This window comes from Tetrahymena thermophila, assembly GCF_000189635.1.
Source record: "Tetrahymena thermophila SB210 genomic scaffold scf_8254549, whole genome shotgun sequence".
Lineage (NCBI taxonomy): Eukaryota > Ciliophora > Oligohymenophorea > Hymenostomatida > Tetrahymenidae > Tetrahymena > Tetrahymena thermophila.
In genome coordinates, this window is record NW_002476320.1 from 1 (window position 1) to 17,314 (window position 17,314).

Below are 17,314 nucleotides of genomic sequence, written 5' to 3' on the forward strand. Positions count from 1 at the left end.
TTGAATAAAGATAAATATTATTTTTGATTTAATTGTTAAATTATTAATAAATTTTATTAGATAGTTAGTATTTTAGAGACAATTAGTTAAAGTTTTTTCTCTTAAAATATTTTTTTAAGAATATTTACTCAAAATTTTGAAAGGTTGTTTCTAAATTTAATCAATCGTCTAATTGGGTAAGTAATGCAACACCTCTCTTAATCCAGTGGCTTTCAGATTTATCTGTTGGCATTCTTATATACATAACGAAGTTAGTTGAGTGACCTGTTGTTGATAGAACACCTCTACGTGCAGTTGTTTTATAGACAGGACAGTTATAGTTTTTGTATTAAGACAATTCTGAAGTTTTCTTTGGCTTTAGTAAAATTGTTGGGCATTTGACAAACAAAACCTTTTTATTTTTTCAATTTTTTTTAATTAAAAATCATATTTTTTAAAATTTATTACTTTTGGGTCTGATTCGTCCAACTTCATAGTGTTCATATTCCATTTTGAGCCTTCGATAAAGAGACCGTGAACATAAGCACCATCTTCTGGCTTTGCAGTTACTGGAGTGTTGATAAACTATTTTTTAAATTTATATTTCAATAAATAACATTCAAGATAAAGCAAAAGTTTACTTCAAAGTCAAATTCAATTATATCAATTGGAATAATTTTCTTTCTTGCGTAGTTTTGTAAAACACCAGTAAGGAAACTCTATGTGAAGTAGAAACCAGAGAGCCAAAATTCATTTGGACTGGTTTGAGAGTCAATCCAATTTTAGAAGAAGTGTAATCTTTATTTCAGATCTGCAACGTAACCACCTAGTGGCTTTAGTGAAGGATAACTTGCTTGCATCCAAAGATCAGGAACTTTACCATCAAACAAACTCTTTGAAGCAGCTTCAAGTTGAATAGACATCAATAACTCACCCTTAAGAGCTTTTTAGATATCAACTAAGCTGGATTGAACAACCTTTTGAAATAATAAGGAAATATTTTTAGAATTAAATTATTTAATAAATAAATAATTAGTCGTTTATATTTTCTAATTACCTTGATCAACTTGTTAAAACGAGTAAGTTCTTAAGTAAGTACAGTGTTCATACTTTCATTCTTTACGACTGGGAATACCTTTTGTACTTCTGGTATGTTGAATTGTTGAGGGAAATCGGTTAAGATATTTTAACATACCTACTTCAAAGTGTCTTCTACACTTTCACCTCCACTACCACCTTTTTTATTTAATTTATAAAAATTTTATTAAAACTATATAAGAAATTATATTATTTTAATAGAAAGCTATTGCTTTTGAATAATTAATTACCTCCGTGAGAGGAGCAAATTAAAAGAGAGTCATTTAAGAGATTTGTTTCGTTCATATCTTTAGTAATATCTGCATTAAGATGGAAACCAAATACTTCAGGAGGAGCAATTAAAGGTAGCTTAGTCTTAATGTGATTTATAAAATCTTCATGGGTCTCACAATGTGGTGCTCTATATTCAAGGCCTGGAGCAAATTGATAATTAGGATTATCAACGGTTTCTTGGTTGTAGTAATCAAGCAAAAGAGTTTTAATTAGTCTTCTATCTTTATCATCTGTGACTCTACCACCATAGTTACATTCTGCTGCTAAATAATTGAGTGCATCGAATGGGAAAACTCCAGTTGATTCATCAAGGAACATTTTTAATTGTCTGACACAAATACGCAAGTCTGATTCATTGAATTCATAAGAAATGTTCCAACCAAGAGCGCCATACTTTCTTCTTTCTTAAATAACAGCATGGAAGAAGCATAAACCATAAAGTAATTTCTTGAATGCCTGTTAAAATTAATTAATTTGTTTGTTTATTTATTTATTTATTTATTAATTAATATTTTATTTAAAAATGTTACCATAGGATTATTGCATCCGTCAAAGAATTCTGGCTTGATAATAGGATCAATTAAATATGAACCAAGCATGTTGCTTCTAAGACCCTTAGGAGGTTCATTAGTCATTTTAATACCAGCTTAAAGAACACTAGTAGGGAAATTTGGAGATGGATAAGAAGTCAACCATAATCTAAATTCAGGATTCATTTCTGGATTATTGTTGAAGCCTTCGCATATTTTTTCTAAAGTTGTCATCCAAGTTACAGCGAGATGGCAATTTTGTAGGACAACCCAATTACCTGTGATTTGTCCTTCGAATATCATTTTTTAAGCAGCTGGACCTTAGCCTTAACCTAAAGAGATTGAATTGATTTCCTTTTTCATCTTTTGTGAGAATGCATTCAAACTAGCAAAAGGATCTGAACCAGGAGAAAGAACGAAAATCAATGGAGTAATGGCTGAAGAATCCTTATAAATTAAACCCAGGTCAAAAGGAGGAGGTTCAATAAACTTCTATCCCAACTTATTTGAGATGAAATTTTAAACAGCTGGAATAATCTTATCAGGACGAATAGTACGCAAAATCATAAGTTTATGGAATTCATCGAACTTAGAGTCTAATTCAGCAGGTAAAGGAACAGTTTGAGGACTGCTGCTATCGAAAATTTTCTTAAAATGAGCCTATTTGTATTAATTTTAGAATAAATGTAATTTTTATTTAATAGATAATTAATTATTAAAATTTTTACAAGCTTTTCAGGAGCATAGAAGTTTTTATAGAAGTTATCGAAATGCTTGAGAGCACTGAGTCTCACAATTTCTGCCCAAGATTTTGCAGAAATCCAAGCAGCATCTTGAGGTTGAGGAGGTAGATTTTCGTCAAGAGAAATACCACCAGTCATGAAGAATCTCCAGTGTTCGTTGTCAAGTTCGTGTCTAAACTCCATTAAACGAGAAGCAAGTAGCATAGAGAATACAAGTTTATCCTTTTCAAAAAGTGATCTACAAATATTAGAATAAAGAGAATACAAGAAGTAATTCTTTAAGTTTTCAAGTCTTTGAGTAAAGACATCACTTAGTTCAGCTTAAGAAATACCCTATGTAAATAGATCAATATAGTAAGCTAAAGAATATTGATACATAGGATCGATGTTGCCCAAGTCTGAAATACAGAAGAACAAACTACTTGCTTGCTAAGAAACATCCTAATAAGTTTCTCTTGCATTGTCAATTTCTTTTTCTGTTGCTTCTGAAATTTCTTGCTTTTCTTTGATTTCATTTGAAGTATTCTATTTATTTTATTTAAAAAGTTATTTTTCATGATTCAAAATATCTAATAAGATGAATATAAAAAGAAAAGAATATCAATTACCTTTGAAGCAGTGAGAATATTAATAGCAGTTTCATCTGTAAGAATGTTTTTATTTCCTTATAAAACTTACAAAATCTTATCTTCGATTTCTGCCAATTACTTTTTATTGCTAGCACTTTCAATAATTAATCTTTCTTTTTCTTTTTCCAAATCAGGGCGCTCCTTCTTAACTAAAATACCAAGCAATTAATCATTCAAACCTTCATAAGTAATCATAAAGTTCAAAATTGTAACCTTTGTTGACAACTCAGGTAAATAGTGAGGATTACGCAATTTAGTTGTAATATAGAATCTGTTAGTATTTAAAAATAAATTTAATTCATTTATTTAAATTAAAAATAAAAAAATGGTATTTCAAAAAATATTTTTGATTGTAGAAAAATATTCATTTTTTTAAATGATAATAAATTTTTATCAGAAATAAAATGATTCTTCAATTTATAAGAAAAAAAAATCCTCAAAAATTTTATAAGAAATAAAATAAGCAATTGAATTTTTTTGAAAAGAAAATCTTTAAAAATTCAAAAAAGAAATAAAATAATTCTTTATAAATAATTAAATTTATTTGAAATAATATCTTTAAAAATTTAGCTTTTAAATATTCCAAAATTATTAAAATAATACCTAAAGTCTAAGGAATATTCAATTACGGCCTCACCAAGCTTGATATAGGTTGAAGGACCTTTTTAGAATGTTTGCTTCAATAAGATTGGAGTCAAAGATGGGTCTAAATCTTCAGGCACATTTTCAAGAAGAACTGGTCTACCGAATTGAATAGCATTTTCGAGAGTACGGAGATAGTCATTATCAGTTAACTTAATAACTTACAATTTTCTTGATTCTTCCATTTTTTTGATCCATTTATTGGCTTGATTTTGAGGATCTATACATAAGGGCCATCTTCTTGATCTAAAGATAATAATAGCGTTTTCTACACTGAAGCTATCAGAAGGTAAACCTTCAATATTCCACTATCTGATCTTTACAGGGTCTCCTAAAATCTTTGGTAAATTGAATTTCTCACTACCTAAGATCTCCATTTCTTTACATTTATGAACCCAGTCTTATGAAATTTCTTTTCTGTAAGTAGGTGTAAAAGCTCCAAGATAAGCAATAATACCTGATGAAACAAGAATATCACCTGTTAATGATTCATACTGTTGCTTTAGCTCTTCAGCTAAGTTACCCCAACGATCTTTTTCACCTCCTAGGTTACCAATCAAAATCTTAGCACGTTCAAGTTATTGTGAGCACTCCTCATAGTCTTTTTCAAGTTTCTCTTTGTTCTTCTTTGTTATCATTAAATCCTTGTTTAACGCATCGACTTTATCCATAGCAGCCTTCAATTCAGCTTGTTTAATTCTTAATTAACTTTCCAAGCCAGACACTTCTGCTTGAGCCTTAGCCAATTCAATTTTTTTAGGCTTGACTTTCTTATTGACATAGTAATAATCATGCATAGCATGAACCCAAGCTAACATACTACCACAAGCTTCATAAGCTTTTTCTACTACATTCTTTTCTAAGAAAGGTTTAGCTTCTGCATCATTGAAATAAGCTCCGAGTTATTGAATAACTTTTTCTGGGATATTTTCTTTATCAAAGCCTTGCATATCTTGTAATAATCTTGGGTTACCTAACAGTTTAACACTAGCAGCCCACCAATCAACAACAGTCTTGAGTCCTTCCTTCTTCTTTTCTGAAGGATTAGGATACATAACTAAGCAGACAGCCTTAATATTATTTGAGAAAAAAAGAAATTAAAATCTTATTTAATTAATAACTAATTTATAATAAAATACCTTCATAGTTGCTTTGATAGGTTCAGCAGGCTACTTCATAGTTTTAAGATTATCAATTTGAGGTTTGGTAATAACGTTAAGTGCTTCTTCAGCAGCTTATAATGCAGGAAGAGCTTCGTTAAGATCTTTTTCACATTCTTCCTTGATAGCATTAGCCTTGTCTACTGCAAGCTAGACTGTAGCTTCTTCCATTTTAATACCTTCAGCCAACTTATCTGCAACAGCTTTTTCTTTAGCGACTGCCTCCATTTTTTATTTTGTATCTTCTGCAGCTTATTTTAGTTTAGGAACCATTTCTTTTAACTAAATTTGCATCTAACCAACAGCTTATTCAGTTGTAATAATTTAATTATAACCATTTTTATATTTGTGAATATTTGATTGAACTTATTTTCTCTTTTCATCTAGCAAGGTCTAGAATGTAATAATCATTTCCAAGTAAGAAGTAGGTGTGACATAATACTTTCTTCTTAAATTCAAGAAGAACTTGTTAGCCCAAGTAGCTGTAGACTAATGATAATATTGCACCATTTCCTTTAAATTTTTAAAAGTAAAATTAAATTTTCATAAATAATAATAAATAAATAAATTATTTATTTAAAATTTGTTAATTAAAATGAATTATAAAGTAAATTAGAAATTTATTACTGTGCATTTGTCACGAGTTTTTTCATCCATTTCAATTTTTTTCATGAATTTCTTAGCGACAGAAACAAGAGCGTCTTAAGGCCACTCGAAGAACCAATCAATAGTGCAACAATTAACTAATGAAGGGAACATTCTGACTCTAGTTCTGAAAGCATCACCTATAGGACTAAAGCAAAGTACTATATGAAGATTGTTTTTGCATCTTTCTACAAAATATGCATAGAGCTGATCGGGAGTACCTTCAGAAGCTTTACCTTCACTTCTGGCATCGGATCTAACTAATTCCATGATTTCTGCCTTGTCTTCAGGTGCAAACAAATTAGGAACTTCGCAGGTATTCAAGAGGTTGTTAATATCTTCAACAAAACCTTCTTACTTAATTTAACTATCTGTGAATAAGAAAACTGTTTATTATCCTTTTCCACCAGCACTCTTTAAGATCTTTTTTAAATCTTCACGCCATTCTACTTTGCCATATTGCTTACTGATTTCAATTTAAATAGTAACAAAATCATTCAAATGAGAAGCCAAACGGGTTAGTGACTGTCTACCTGAACCACCAACACCAACAAGCAAAGCATTACCGCCAGGTTGCATAATAATACGCTAAATGATAAGCAAGTGTTCAACAGCAAACTAGAAAAGCACTAAATCCATAGGTTTGTCTGAAACCATATTATATTGAGAAAGAGATTCTTCACAAGCCTCGGTTAATTTATTCATTTCAAACACTTCTTCATAAGGTTTTTTAGGAGCTCCCAAAGGAGTTAAAATATTAGTGAAAATCAAACCTCTAATTTCATCTAAAGTGTCTACTTTCTTATCGCCATTAGTATCTAAATGCTTTTATTCATCAATTTTAATTTAATTTTATTAAACTTTTTTAGTATTATTTTACTTCAAAAATTGTGTCAAAGTTCAAGTTAAAGATTCTTCTTGTGATATCACGGATCTTGCTAAGCATTAAAGATCTATCTGCTTCATCTACAAGTCTATCACTAAATACTCTGAGAGTTTCATGCACCCAGAGACGTACAATTTATTCTTATTTTACAGTTAAGTCTCTATCAGCTAAGCAGATACCCATAACGACCTTTGAGATATCTCTCAAGTTGAACAAGTAATGAGATTTTGTGGGAGTAGGTCTCATAAATTCAGTAGCGACTTTGTATGTTTCTTGTGTAGCTTGAACCAATCTACCTTCAAGTTTCTTGATATCTTCATTGAATTATTGAGTAGAGAAGTACCATTAAAGAATTGTTTAGAAAATCCTGATTAAACAAAAAAAATTAATTTATTTTATATTAAAATAAATTTTACTTTTTCAAAGAAGATTCATCAAACTCAGCTAAAGAGATCAAGTTAAGATGACGAAGCATACGAGGAGTAATGAAGGTTCTACCACCACCTGGAGGACCCATAGCTGCTACAAAAATGATATCAACAAGCTATTTAAATGGTTTGTCATCCTTCATGTCATACCATCCACCGCAGTCGAGCATTTAACGTAAAATTTCAACAGGAGGCTAAGCACCCCATTTTTCTTTTGTTGGCATATTCAAATCATCAACAAATATAATAGCCTTTTCAGCAATCTTTGGGCCATAAACACCCTTTCTCTTTCTATCAAGTCTGCTATCAACAATGTCCATAGTTTAGGTAGCACTTGTTTATGCAGAAAATCCAATTTCAATGGTCATGTATTTCTTTTGATCAAGCTTTTACATTAGCAAGTTTTTAATGTAAACTGATTTACCAGTACCTGTTGGGCCACAGAAAAGAGTGGGAACGCAATTCTTGATGTTGTGTTCTAATAAAAATGAGTATCTAACTGTATCTTAAGTAGGTACTATAATAGTTTATGGCTTAGCTTTAGCAGGGATGTCAATATTTTCAATTAAGTCAACCCATTTAACCCATTCAATACCTTCGCTCTAATTATTTAAAAAATATTTTTTGAGAATTAGATTTTTTTTAAAATGAGAAAACTCTCAATAATAAATAAATTTGATAAATTTAAATTATATTTATTGTTTTTACCTTAGCTTCTTTGTAGCGTAAATTATATTCGTAAATTTATCCGTTATCAGGAACTGTGATTTTCTTAATATCAAGATTAGCAGGAATATCAGGATCCTATATTTCTTTGTTAAGAAGTCTTGCAACGAAAACGTTGAATTATTTTCTATCATCACCAGTTAAAGAGCCACCAATAGACCAGTAGAGAGAGAATATGAATCTGAACTAAATCATGGATTATTTATTTTTGAATTCAATGCTATCATAATAATCTTAGTCTTCCAAATCCTTGAGCAAACCTAGTTTTTATTAATTTTAAGAATCCAAATTTAAAAATGAAATAAAATAAATACCTCTATATATTCTCATTAAGGATACAACTAAATTTTAGTCTTGTGTTGGAGATATTTCATGGCATTTCTTTCTAATAAACTTCAAAGTAGGATTAATTATCCATCTAAACAAAGTGTCAATTTCATCGAGGTCTTCTTATTTGAATGTTTTAGGTAAAGTAGAAGCCCAACTATGATAAAGTGGCTCCCATCCCATGTATTGAGGTTCCATATAAATCATACCACATCTGGAAACAGTAGCTGGAGAAGCAGCAGCCAAATCCATAGGTTCAAAAATCATGTTCATTGAATTAGACATGGCAATAATTTCACCAGAATTTAAACACAATTTTTTATTATCGTCGAGCACGGTGTTCATGTTTTCAATCCAAACTGCATCAACAGGACCATCAAAAATAAGCCACTTTGAATTAAAATAAAAAATATTACTAAAAAAGAAGGAATTTCTTATAATATTAATAAGACTAAAATATTATTTTAAATAAATAAATAAATGAATATATTACTTTTCTATCAAGATTTTCTTACTTAGCAAAAGCTCTAAACTTAACGGCTAAGACACCGTCAGTCCATTCATGAGAAACTTCATCAGAATAACCATAAAGCTAGTTCATAGTAATAGATTTAGGATTCAAAGTGGTGATTTGAACTTTATTTTCTTCCATTTATCCTCTTTCATTTAAAAGAGTTAAAGCATCAGCTAAGACATGAAGTGCTGATGTTTTTCCAGAGAAAGGCATACCGACAACCATGAGGCCGTGACGAACAAGAATCATTTCATAAAGTTAGATAATTTTCTCAACAAAGTAGTCAACCTTTTGGAGTTATCTTGTTTATAAAGCAGAATCAATACACTCAAACATATTTCTGTAATCTATTTCAGGCAATTTTACTCCAGGGAAGAGATCTTCAGTAATACCATCGAACAAGACTAGATCATACTTTAAGAATTTAGCTACGTTAACATCTTTGATAGCTCTTAACATAAGAATACTTTCGTCTTCTCTAATATACTTTCTTTTCAAGTTACCAGCTGCTGTAAGTACTGACTTTACTGCTCTCATACCTGAAAAAAAAAAAATTTAAATAATTGAATTATCTAGTGAAAAATAATAAAAAATTACCATAATCGTAGTGATCTTATGAAGAAAGTTACTCGGAACAGAGCTTGTAAGTGGTTACAATTTTTCTTGCAAGATTTCTAGCGTCAGAAAAACCATACGAATATAAACAAATTTCAGCAATCATTGCATAATCTGGAACCATCATCGCTACTGATCTAAAAAGAGCCTTGAGGTTATCAGGCAATTCTGAACGACCTGCGTAACCAGGATTCATTGTAATAAAACAGTTGCAAGTAGGCTTAAGAGGAATAACAGAGCCATAGAATTCAAATTCTTTCTTTCCTTCAGTACGGGCAATTTGAATTGATAAAATTTATTAAGCAACGACAGAAAGCACTTCCAAATCAATACGATTGAACTCATCAAAACAACTCCAAGCACCACTTGAAGCCAAACCTTTGAAGAATTTTTCCATAGCCTTGTAATCTAAACCATCAGAACAGTTAAAGACGACACATTAACGAGCAAGAGCCTTGGCTAAATCCTTAACAGTTTCAGTTTTACCAGTTCCTAAATTATTTATTTAAAATTTAATTAAAAAAATCATAGGATAAAAATAAAAATTGTAATTACCTGCAGGTCCTTCTGGAGCACCACCATAATTAAGATGAACAGCACCACAAAGTGTTCTGTAACATCTATCAGTAAGAGGAGTTATGACCAATCTGGTTGAGTTACCAAGATATTCATAGTTATATTCACAAACTGCATTAATAATTTTAACAGTTGTGTTGTTGTTAATCCAATAATAACGAAGTTGACTCTACCATTCAAAATCGTTAACATTAGAGATATTCTTTTCTACTAATTTTGCAACACTATCTCTGTTATGTACATCAAGCACAATTAAAGCTTCAATAGTGCATCTATCCAACTTGTTGATATTAGAACGAACTAATTCTACAATTTATTCAAGCTTTTTTATATTTCAATTTAGTTAAATTAAATTTATCACAAAATAATTTTAATTATTATTAAACTTATATTATTTATGCTCATTCGTGAAGGTATTTTCAAATTTAACATAATTAGTTTAAAAAGCTAATTATATTCAAATATCCATTCTAAAAACATCATCGCATTTATAAATTAATTAAAAATTTTGAGCAATCTTTTTTGCATTTCTCCTACAAATGTATTCTAAACTAAAATAACTTTTATAAAAAATTTATTACCTATTCGTTACAAGTGTTGGAATACTTTTAAGCACCTTTTGTGCCCTCCTCTTGCAAAGCTTTTTCAGTGAAGTGAGTCCAATAGGTCATGTTTACGCAAAGGACAGCCATACCGCATCTCTACAGAACCCAATCTTTTCTTGCAATTTTTTAGTACTCATCAAAAGACTAAAAAATAAAAAGTTTTAATCAAATGCTTTTTATGAAATTAAGTTTTTGATAATTTTACTTGTTAAGTGACTTTATGAACAGCTTAAACCATCTAGTCTTCTACCCAGACTAACCATTGATCAACATTACCATTAGCTATTTCAGTATCAATGACTGTGATGAAAGGAACATATTCACCTTCGCTTGAGAACATACCTTTTTATCAAATAAAAAATCATTAATTTTATAAACTTGAAAACTAAAATAAATAAATTACCATAGATCTTATGAGTGTTATCGAATTTGAGCTTTTAAATACCTTCAAAGCACTTCTTAAGATGGGGTTAAACTCTAGTTGGGTCTTTAGTTTCAGAAAGAATTTCAAGCAACTCATCATTTGATAAGAAATAAAATCTTGGGAAGCTCTGTCTCTTTTGATCCAAGTACTCATTAAGACCCTTAGAAACTAATTCTAACTTCAAATGGGATTCTTTCATAATTTCGAGCATTCTTCTATCCTTAGTGAACTCTATTACTTTTAAATTTTTAGATACCTTACCCATGATACTATTTTTCCAATCAGAATCAACCTTATTTGTTATAAAATTTTTTATTTAGCAAAAGTAAAAATAAAATAAAATTTACTTTTTAGAATTAAACTGCATCTTGAGGGAGAGATTTTGAAATATCAGGAGAAGTAAAAATGGGTTCAAGATAAAGCCAGACACTTTGAACTTTAACCCAATATTCAAATAATTATTGAGTATAATTTAACCAGTCTTCCCATTCCATAATTTACTCTTCAAATTCCTTAGCATAAGGAGAACCCTTCATGGTTAGAGTTTTTACAATTTGATCATCTAAAATTTAGACTATTTCATCAACGCAAGTACCACTTATAACAAATGTACCAGTTTCTTTCCATGGCTTGAGTTCTGCATTAATTTCACTCCAATCCTAAAATTAATTAATTAAGTAATAAATTAATATGTGAAAATAAAATAAATTGTAAGCAAATTAAATAAAAAAATAGAAATTAAAGAAAAATTCCACAATTTTTAAAGAATTTATTTTACATCTTTCATCTTTTGAAGAATCTTTTCAATACCATATTCTTTAGAAGCTTTATCAGAGATATCTTCTAATTTATCATAATCTTCTTTGCTGAGTTCCATCTTAATAATACGATTTAATGTTTCAGATTTTTCAGGGTTGATTGGGAACTTAACAATTTCACTAATATCTTTCCAATGTCTATCTTTTAAACCCTTGTTAGAGAAGACTCTTGCTAAAGGCATATGCTGTTAGAACTCTTGAAGGGTAGAATATTATTCTTCAGCTAACTTAAGAGGCTTATCAAGTTTTCTTTGCTTAAAAATGATCTTCAGCTTTTAACTAGTCATTTGCATACCTTTCATTTCCTTTTCAATCAACTCAGGATCAAGAGTGAAACAAGATCTATTTTTGAAAAAAGTTATTATAATTTTGAAAAGATTGAATTAATTCTTACTGTATTTATTGCCAGTTTTTAAGTTTTGTTGCCCTATCTCTAATTAAATACCAGAGATCTTGGAAGGGAGTTAAATTATTTTTAGCAGCAATTAAATCAGGGAATTCTGTTTGAGTGTATCCAAGCAATTCTTCTTTTTGGTTGATATCAGTCATTTCTTCAAGTAATTAATTCAAAGTAGTAGTATATTACTCAACTGCCTTAAGAGCATCTTCAGTTTGAATATCAACGGTGTATGAATTAGCCAAAGAATCTATTCCAATACATAATTGCTTAGTGTCAGTTTCAAGGTCATTTCTTCTCTTTCTTATTTTTCCTTCGATTTCATCTCTTTCCTTTAAAATAAATAGATTAAAATTTAATTAAAAAAAATGAATTCATAACAAGAAATAATAAAAATCTGCTAAGATAAACCATTATTAAAAAAATACCTTGAATAATCTTTCTTCTTCTGTGTTGACAACATCCATAAACTAGTGAACGTAATGAGCTGTGCTTGCTATGACTTTGAGATCATCAATAGTAAGTCTGTAATGAGTATTATTAATGAGAAGTTGCAGCCACTTTCTTAAATCAGTGAATTCATGTTAGACTCTCTTGGAATCAATTTTTTTAATGTTTTCAATCATTTTTTCTAAATCTACTAGCTTTTCAGTAGTGTCTGCCTTAACTTTAATGTAGTCTTGCATACTTTAAATATCTTTTTAGATAGCATCACTGCGGTTCATAATATAAGTATATGTATATGACTATAAGACTACAAGAATTTCATCACAAATGTATAAAAATGACTTTTTAATTTCACATCCGTCAACTAAGATCATGTTCATTCTAACATAAGAAGGAACTTATTTCATAATATCTTGAATAACTGTTTTGTATTTTGTTACATTTAAATTAATTTCTTCTCTAGTTCTAACTCCAGTTCCTAAATATCTCTCTACCTTAATCTTTTCTTCTAATAAATAAGCATATTTCTCATAAATCAAGAGGACTGAATCTATATTTTCTAAATTTCTATCTAAAACGTCATTGACATATTGCTTAACTTTCACATAGGTCTAAAAAAAACATTTTTTAATTAAAAATTTAAATAAAATTTATTTTTACTTCATCTGAAAGTGGGATATCACAAAGGGTAACACTTTCATTTCTAGTAATAGCATTTTCAGGACGAGAGAATCCTTGAGTTGTTTTAACAATATCATCAATCATCTTAATTAAATCCTTTTTAATAGTTTCGTAAAGATTATCTTAGAAAATAATGTGGTTATCTTCGTCTGCAAGTTTAATATGCAAGAAAACATCTTCAATTGGTAATCTGCAATCTTAGTCTCTTTCAATAATCTCTTGGGGGGTAGGTAAAACTTACTTATCGAATCTTCCAAAGAACTCTTTGTAGAGAATTAATGAGTCAGTGACTAATTATCTGATTTGATTTGACATCAAAGTAGCAGAAGAATCGAAGAATATTTAGGCCAATCTTTTATCTTTATTCATCTAATTTAGCTCCTCTTCATAAATTTCTTTTACATCATTAAGCCATTCAGATCCCAAGTGGTTCTTAACATCAGTAATGTGCTTAGTCTTTAAAATATTTGAAAGAAAGTAAGATTTTGAAATATTTTATTAAACAAAATAATAATTTACTTGAATTTGAATGAAATTCTAAATATTCATAGTTTGGTCTTTTTTGCTTGGAAGGACAAAGAAGTGCATTCTTTCATATTTCCTCCACAGCTCCATAAGCTTTAAGGTAGCCTTTGAGTTGATAACTAAATTTTATTTAATGAACTCAGTGCTATGAGCTTTACTTGATCTCCAGTCATCATCTGGCTCTAATCCTCTATAAATATTATCACCATACTCAACCACGGGATCAAAAATCTGCATAATACCTACTCTCAATTTTTCGTCTTCGTCTTTAAGAACATAGTCCAAGATAGATTTTTTGACAGATTCGAAGTAATAAATAACAATTTCTTTAAGCATTTCATTTTTCATGAAATTTACTTTGCTAATAAAAAATATAAAAATTTTTTATTTATATTTATTTTATTTTTATATAATTTTACTCAATATCGACATAATTAAGAGAAGCAGGGATTAAATTTAGAATATCCTTCAACCAGTAATTGTTGATGTTTGCAATAAATTCCTAAGGAATATGCTCTTAAATGTATTCGTTGTATCTTTAATAGCAATTTCTCTTTGCAATCATTTTTCTTTCTAACTCTTCACTAATTTCTACCCTTCTTAATACATAATCAAGTTCTTCTTCTAAATCTGCAGTTTCTTATAAAAGCTCTTAATTTGCAGTAAAATTGACACTGCTATCTTTTAAATACAAAACTTTAATGCCTTTTGTTTAGCTGTCAAAGTATAATCTTCTAGCTGAAGGAGTATAATTTGACCCAATTCTGGCACTGATTGATAAGTTAAACTTCTATGAAGCCAAAGGAGCTGCTAGAGTTCTTGAAAATTTATCTAAAATTGGAGGGTATCTAATCTATGCATTTGGAGGTTTTATAAATGTAGAATATATCAAATTAGAAGCTTCATTAGCTAATTTAGAAAATTCCTTTATTTAATTAAAAACAATCAATTATAAAAAATAAATTCTCATAAATAAAATTAATATTTTAAATTAAAAATATTAAAAAATATTTTTATTCATTTCATTTTAGTAAAACTTGTCTTAAATGTTTTAATAAATTATTTTAATATTTAAAAAGACTGTTTTTAATTGATTTAATAAATTTTTATTACCTGTTCCTTTGCAAGAGGATCTGTGCCTGCAGAGAGCAATTCATCATTTATTTATATATGTTATTATTTATAACGTCTTGTGGGAGATGATTCGAATTTATTTGATGAATTAAATTTTTATAAATTTTGTGATTAGACATTTACTCTTTTTTTATTTAAAAGGAATTTATTTGATTTTTAAAATTATTTTTTTTAAATTACTTGATTTTTCTTTTTGTTCCAAGGAAGTTAGTTGTGCTAGGCTTGAGATTATCGTCTAAAGCAACAGTAGACAAGCCTAAGTTTTAATGACTTTTTATTTCTCCTTTATTAATGAACAAAGGTATTTATTATAAATTAGTGTTGGAAAGATATTATTGGTGACCAAGGTTGGTAGCACTGCCAAACATGTTACCAGTTTTAATTTCATTTTCGGAAACTTAAGGAAGCTCGTGATGAGAGCCCATAACTTTTTATTGCCTTGATGGAGGCTTAATTTGGCTTTATTCTATATTTGATTAATCTCCAAACTGGAGAAGATTGGCATAATTTAATTTATTTAAGTTAGCCATAGATCTTGATAGACCCTTCCTTTAGTCTAGCAATTCACGAACAGTAGAGCGCTGTTTGACTTCTCTCTTTTTATGCATGCTATAAGGCTCAAAACTTACTGTTTTTTCAAAGCTATTTATTTTACCAAAAACTCCTAAATCGATTTCTACACTTGAGTGTTGTACCATTACCTATTAAAATAAATGGATTTAATTAATAAATTAAGATAAACGATTTATTCTGTTAGCTTGAAACAAATAAAAAATAGCTTCAGTGAAAATTTTTTAATATGATTATAAAAAAAGCAATGCTAGCTTTAATTTATTCCTTAAATAATTACTGAAAGTAGTTTATTATTAATAACAAACGAATAGCGGGTTTTGAACTTGGGAATTTCAAAACTAAAAAAATATTTTAGAAATTGAACGTTTTTAGTCTTTGCTTGGTTAAAAAAATGGAAAAAATGACAAATATTTAGAAATAGATTTATAATAGTTGAGTAAAATGAGTTTATATCAAGTTATTGATTTAGATCTTAATAGAAAAAGAAAGCTTGTCGAATTATTTTTTGATTAGTATTAATTGGAAAAAAGATTTATTGATGATATTTGCCAAGCGAGGTATTTATTTAATTTTTAATTATTTAGAAATATTTAATTACTTCTTAAACGGTTTCAAATAGTGTTGTAAGAGCAGTTTTAATCGCATTTTGGTCTGTGTTAGGTAGACTCTTTTTTATAGCAGTAAAATTTATCTTTACAGGCGGATAAGAACTGTTGTCTACTTCACCCTATTAAATTATAATATACGAATCACTTAAATTGCACTTTGAATTTTAATAATTTTTAGGCTTAGGCATTTCTTCCCCTAAATCGAAGTTTTTCATATTTGCTTTTGGCCTATTTACTGAATATTATGCAATTGAAAAAGGAGGAAAAAAAATGAAAGCAGAAGATATGGAAGAATAGAATTACTCTGTACTTAAATCTGTTTCCATATATGAAAGCTTCATTCAATATTAACATCATCGCCTTTTCCTTTTCATCTATTTTCTTATATATTATGGTACCTTTTTTTACAAAAAAATATCATCGTGGGTCTATGTCTCCTTGCAAAAGCTTTGGCCTTAATATTTTCTTATTTTCCTTTGATTTTGCTTGCTTTTTCTTTTGCTAACAAAAAATATAAAACAAATATCAAAAATTTACCAAAATTGTTTAGAGATACAGTCCTCTCCATATCTAACTAAGATTTCGTCCACCTATTTGTTTGCAAAAGAAAAGTTTTTAGCTATTTCATAAACTCATCTCAAATATTCTTACTATGTGAATGAGCTCCAGATGTCGCTAAATATTTTCGAATTGACAAAAGCTCTTTCATTATCTTTTTCCTATAATCTGTTTTTAATACATAATTCATTAATGATACTTTTTTGATGGCACCAACAGGAGGAAAATAATCCCTCCCAAATTGAAATGCCGTGATGATATAAAAATGGCAGCTAATTTTATACTTAATTTAGCACACTTAGAATAGCTCCTCTAAAGAATAGTGCTAAATATTTAGATCCATCTCTTCTAATAATTGATTAATAAATATACTGACTATCGAAGAAATATGCCTCTATTCTTATTTATGATTTTTATTTAATTAAATTATATTAACTCTACAAATAAATCAATAATATCGCAAATCAATTAATCAATAATAAATCAGTCAGTCAGTCATGAAAGTCTTAGCTTTTTCATGTATTTTTAGAAGCAAGAAAGCAATCAAACAATTTTACATGCAAATAATTAGTATAGTAAAAACAACTAATAAGCTGTTTTCATTCACAAAATGCATTCAATTAAGAATAAATCATAAGATCATTAAAAAACTCAATATTCATTTTTAATATAAATATGCTTCTTTTAGTTAATTCAAGTCAGTCATTTATTAAATATCTATCTATGATCGCAATTTTAATAATTTATTTACACAAAAAATAAAGGCTAATACA

At 28.8% G+C, this 17,314-nt stretch overlaps 2 protein-coding genes across 2 annotated transcripts; both read right to left on the reverse strand. All coding sequences in view use genetic code 6, as the record gives it.

Annotated features, from left to right (window-relative positions):
* Positions 1–160: 160 nt before the first annotated feature.
* TTHERM_00774810 (dynein heavy chain) lies at positions 161–8,829 on the reverse strand (the record flags this gene model as incomplete). The annotated part of the gene is made up of 16 exons (XM_001021214.2): positions 161–391; positions 448–564; positions 621–956; positions 1,037–1,215; positions 1,308–1,806; positions 1,881–2,540; positions 2,609–3,148; positions 3,232–3,523; positions 3,856–4,964; positions 5,034–5,567; positions 5,682–6,524; positions 6,580–6,952; positions 7,002–7,615; positions 7,722–7,999; positions 8,054–8,456; positions 8,560–8,829. 16 exons carry the CDS (start codon positions 8,827–8,829, stop codon positions 161–163), a joined length of 7,278 nt encoding a protein of 2,425 aa, XP_001021214.2.
* A 160-nt stretch (positions 8,830–8,989) lies between these two features.
* TTHERM_000774820 (dynein heavy chain family protein) lies at positions 8,990–16,884 on the reverse strand (the record flags this gene model as incomplete). The annotated part of the gene is made up of 19 exons (XM_012798908.1): positions 8,990–9,687; positions 9,751–10,093; positions 10,353–10,520; positions 10,582–10,718; positions 10,780–11,092; positions 11,148–11,459; positions 11,579–11,960; positions 12,013–12,347; positions 12,444–13,073; positions 13,123–13,599; positions 13,663–14,029; positions 14,088–14,593; positions 14,782–14,926; positions 14,983–15,503; positions 15,974–16,102; positions 16,287–16,381; positions 16,521–16,573; positions 16,635–16,709; positions 16,826–16,884. The coding sequence occupies 19 exons, from the start codon at positions 16,882–16,884 to the stop codon at positions 8,990–8,992; spliced, it is 5,745 nt and encodes a 1,914-aa protein (XP_012654362.1).
* Positions 16,885–17,314: the final 430 nt, after the last annotated feature.